Source organism: Aricia agestis, chromosome 18 (genome assembly GCF_905147365.1).
Source record: "Aricia agestis chromosome 18, ilAriAges1.1, whole genome shotgun sequence".
NCBI lineage: Eukaryota > Metazoa > Arthropoda > Insecta > Lepidoptera > Lycaenidae > Aricia > Aricia agestis.
Window position 1 is genome coordinate 14,600,838 of NC_056423.1, and position 3,706 is coordinate 14,604,543.

The 3,706-nt window shown below is 61.3% G+C and overlaps 1 protein-coding gene across 1 annotated transcript; it reads left to right on the plus strand.

Annotated features, from left to right (window-relative positions):
• Window positions 1–367: 367 nt before the first annotated feature.
• LOC121736266 (actin cytoskeleton-regulatory complex protein PAN1-like) lies at window positions 368–2,337 on the plus strand. Its single transcript, XM_042127350.1, has 3 exons — window positions 368–388; window positions 475–1,428; window positions 2,128–2,337. Exons 1-3 carry the CDS (start codon window positions 368–370, stop codon window positions 2,335–2,337), a joined length of 1,185 nt encoding a protein of 394 aa, XP_041983284.1.
• Window positions 2,338–3,706: the final 1,369 nt, after the last annotated feature.

Below are 3,706 nucleotides of genomic sequence, written 5' to 3' on the forward strand. Positions count from 1 at the left end.
GCGAGGAAGGACGAGGGGGCCGCTAAGGCGGTGAACAAGGATGGGGAGGCCGCTAAAGCGGCGAGACAGAGGGCCATTTTGGCGGCGTTAGGAGGAGGAGGAAGTGACAGCGCGAAGAAGCGCGACAGCCCGAAGCCGGCGCCCATTACCACGCCGGCGGCGGAGCTTCTAACGGACGAGGACATCGACTTCAGTCAGCCGCAGCCCAACGGCGTTGAGCGGATGCTGAAGTTGATGCAGAAGAAGAAACTGAGAGGCGACAAGGATCTGCCGCGTGTCCTCTTGACACGCGACGTGAAAATGCCGCCTCCAAGCACCGGAAAAGACGACATTGGTAGAGACTCCCCTCGTGGTCGAGTCTCCCAACATGGACGAGACTATCCCGGATGTGACAGCGAGGACTGGCTCTCGGACTCCAGTGAGATGTCTGGCATATCGCTGGACTCCGAGGGCTTGCCCGCACTCTCGGAGAAGACGCGCCGTAAAAGGCGCTCTGACGACGACGTGACACCGCCCCTCAGCAAAGGGGCCGTGCCAAAAGCCAAGAGAGGACGCGGCCGCCCGCCAACGACCGGACAATATGTCGGCTTGGCAAAGGCGCAGGCCGATTTCAATAGAGAGAAAGAAGAGGCCCTTCGACTCCAGGCCGAGGAGGAGGTAGCCGAGGCGGCCAGGGCGGCGCGAGAGACGCGTTCTTCGCTCCTTGCAAGCCCCGCCGCCATGGAAGGAGACAGGCCAGAGCAGACCAACTACACTCTGGCCCAATGTGTTGAGACTTCGCTGGGAACGATCTCCATGGTCGCAGCGAAGTCGAACAACCTCAAGGGGACGTTCCAACGTCTCCTCAAGGAGGCGGTCAGCGACATACGCGCCACCGTCGCCGAAATGAGAAGTCGCGGAGCGACCGAAGAAATGAAGGCCCTCGAGGCTCAGAATGCGCGGCTCCAGAATGAAGTGGAGTCTTTGCGCAAAGAGCTAGAGGAGCTACGCCGACAGGTGATGAAGCCGGCCGAGCAGGACATGCGCCAGCTGTTGTCTGAGGTCTCTCGATCTAACGTGGAGACCTTCAGCAACATGCTGAACGCTCGGCTGGCTGGACTGGAGAGTCGGCTCCTTCCAGAGCCTCGACTGCGTCCTCCGCTCGCAGCGGACAGAGCTCGGAGTATTACGCCGGCTCCCGTCGAGAGTGTTGAGGCTCCACCGGATGTGACGCCGGAGCCCCCGAAGCAGAAGGCCAAGGGGAAACCGGCCCCAAAGAAGAAACGGCAGTCAGCCGCCGCAGCGGCCCCGCAAGAGGCCCCTGCCGCGCCCGAGGCGCCCAAGGCCAAGAAAGGCCGGAAGAAGAAGCGGCTGTCTATGGCCGCTCTGGAAGCGACACAAGGGGGAGCGAACACCAGCTCCCCTCGTACGGAGGCCCCATGGACCACGGTAGGTCCAAAGGGCAAGAAGAAGAAAGGGGCGGCTACAACATCTACAGCCGCCCCGAAGAAGAAGGGAAAGCCAAGGCTTCGCGTCCCCGCCACCGCGGCCGTCGCTCTCACCATCGAAGAGTCGGCCGTGAAGGCGGGCTTGACGTACGCCAAGGCACTTGAGACGGCCCGGCGGGCGGTGAACATCGCGGAGTTCGATATTCCGCAAGTCCGCTTCCGCCGGGCCCGAACTGGAGGGCGCCTCCTCGCGATTTCCGGCGAGGGCGCAAGAGAAAAGGCGGACGCCTTTGCCGCGAGGCTGAGGACCGTCCTGCCACCCGAGGTGAAGGTCGGACGGCCGGTGGCAAGCGCTGAGATGCGCATCGCCGGCCTCGATGACTCCGCGACGACCGCAGAAGTAGTAGAGGCGGTCGCACTGGAAGGAGGGTGCCAGGCCGGAGATGTCCGGGCGGGGCCGATTAGAGAGGGGCCACGGGGGGACGGGTCGTGTTGGATCCGGCTCCCAGTCGCGGCCGCCAAGAAGCTCTCGAGCTCTGGGCGGTTGCGTATTGGTTGGGTGTCAGCGAGGGTGGCGTTGCTGGCCGCGAGGCCGACGCGCTGCTTCCGCTGCCAGGACACCGGCCACGTGGCTGCCAAGTGCCAGTGCCCGGTGGACCGTAGTGGGACTTGTTTCCGGTGCGGGAAACCGGGGCATAAGGCGGCGGAGTGCGGGGCAGCAGAGCCTAACTGCTCCCTGTGCGAGACCGCTGGCAAAGTAGAAAGGGGGCACGTGCTGGGCAGATGCCCATCTGCTAAAAAGCCGGCCCCCGGAGAAGAGAAGGCCCCGTCTAAAAAGGCTCGGCAAAAGCCGAAGCCTAAGGGCAAGCGGGCTCCGCCCGTCTCTGCCGCGATGGACATGGAGGCCTAGACCCGTGGGCGGCGATCGGGGGATCCCCGCCCGCATAAAGGGTCCCGAGAAGACAGCCCCCCTATAGCCCGGGGGGCTCTCGGTGAGGTCAGCGGTTCAAGCCGCGTGAAGAAGGTGCCGGTTGCGGCTGCGCGCTGGGAGGGGCGGAGTTGTAGTCGCTCCGCGGTTCCCGTCCCTCCCGCACTAGGCGCTTCACGGAGGGCTGGGGGGGTTTTAGTGGGTAGACCTCTCGTAGGGAGTCCCACATACCCCCGCCCCTTCCCCCGAGGGGGCGGGGGATACGTAACGTATTTCCCCTCCTCAAAAAAAAAAAAAAAAAAAAAGGTTAGGTTAGGTTAGGTTAGGTTGGGGGCGATACCGGTCCGTCCACGTTCGTGTCCCTGGGCGCCTGGGTGCGCCGCCCCGCCCTTTACACGGGGTGAGGCACTCAGGATGGCTGAACGCCGGTCTTTCACTATCTTTCTCTGCTTTTTGGTACCATACTCTTGTTTTGTATTGTTTCATTTTATTTGTCCTATCTTTCACCACCTTTTCTTCACTATCTTTCATTTTTTGTTGTACTCTTCTCTACATTATTGTTTGTTTGTGTGAAAAATTCAGTGAGTGATTGTGTGATGGATGGGCCCGTGGGCCCCGAACCCTAAGCTGGTGACGTCCGGTGACGGGGTGCATGGCGAGTCGGAAACTACGCACCTAGGATGTGGGGCAGACTCACCCCCAATTGATCGAACCATGGAAAGTTGCAACGAGAAAAATATTCCCCGGGCGGGTACCAACCATGTTGGAGAATCCCGCACCCCCTCAGAGGAGGGGGTCTGGCCCATGTATACGGGGGGCGCCACCGCTGCAATGGAGGGAGAGAAGGAGGTCGCAAAGGCGACGTTAGTAGGAACGAGACAAGCTAATAACACCTTAAAGCTTGATCCACGTATACCGGTCGTACATCTAGAGCGGTTTGAGGATGCGGAAGGAGGATCACGGGCGACAACGCCCGCTTCCATCAAGAGCAGCAAGTTCTTCGGTTCAGAAGGAACTTCAGACGATGGCGAGAGCGGTCATGAGACGACCAACTCTCAGACCGAAAAGGAGAGGGAACAGATAAGACGGCACTTCCGCAAGAGGCGTGGAAGTGACGTTGAAGACGATTCGGACAAGGGAAAGGGCGCACCCGCCCCGCGGTGTAATAAGCGCGGCAGGGGTAGGCCGCCCACAACCGGCCAATACGTCGGTTTTCACCAGACAAAGCTGGAAAAGGCCGCCGCTGAGCGACTGGAAGAGCGTAAGGCTCAACAGGCAGAAGCAGAGCGGCTTGTCTCGGATATGGCAAAGGAGCTTCCGCAGCAACGGTCCCACCGGCTGTCGGAAGCCT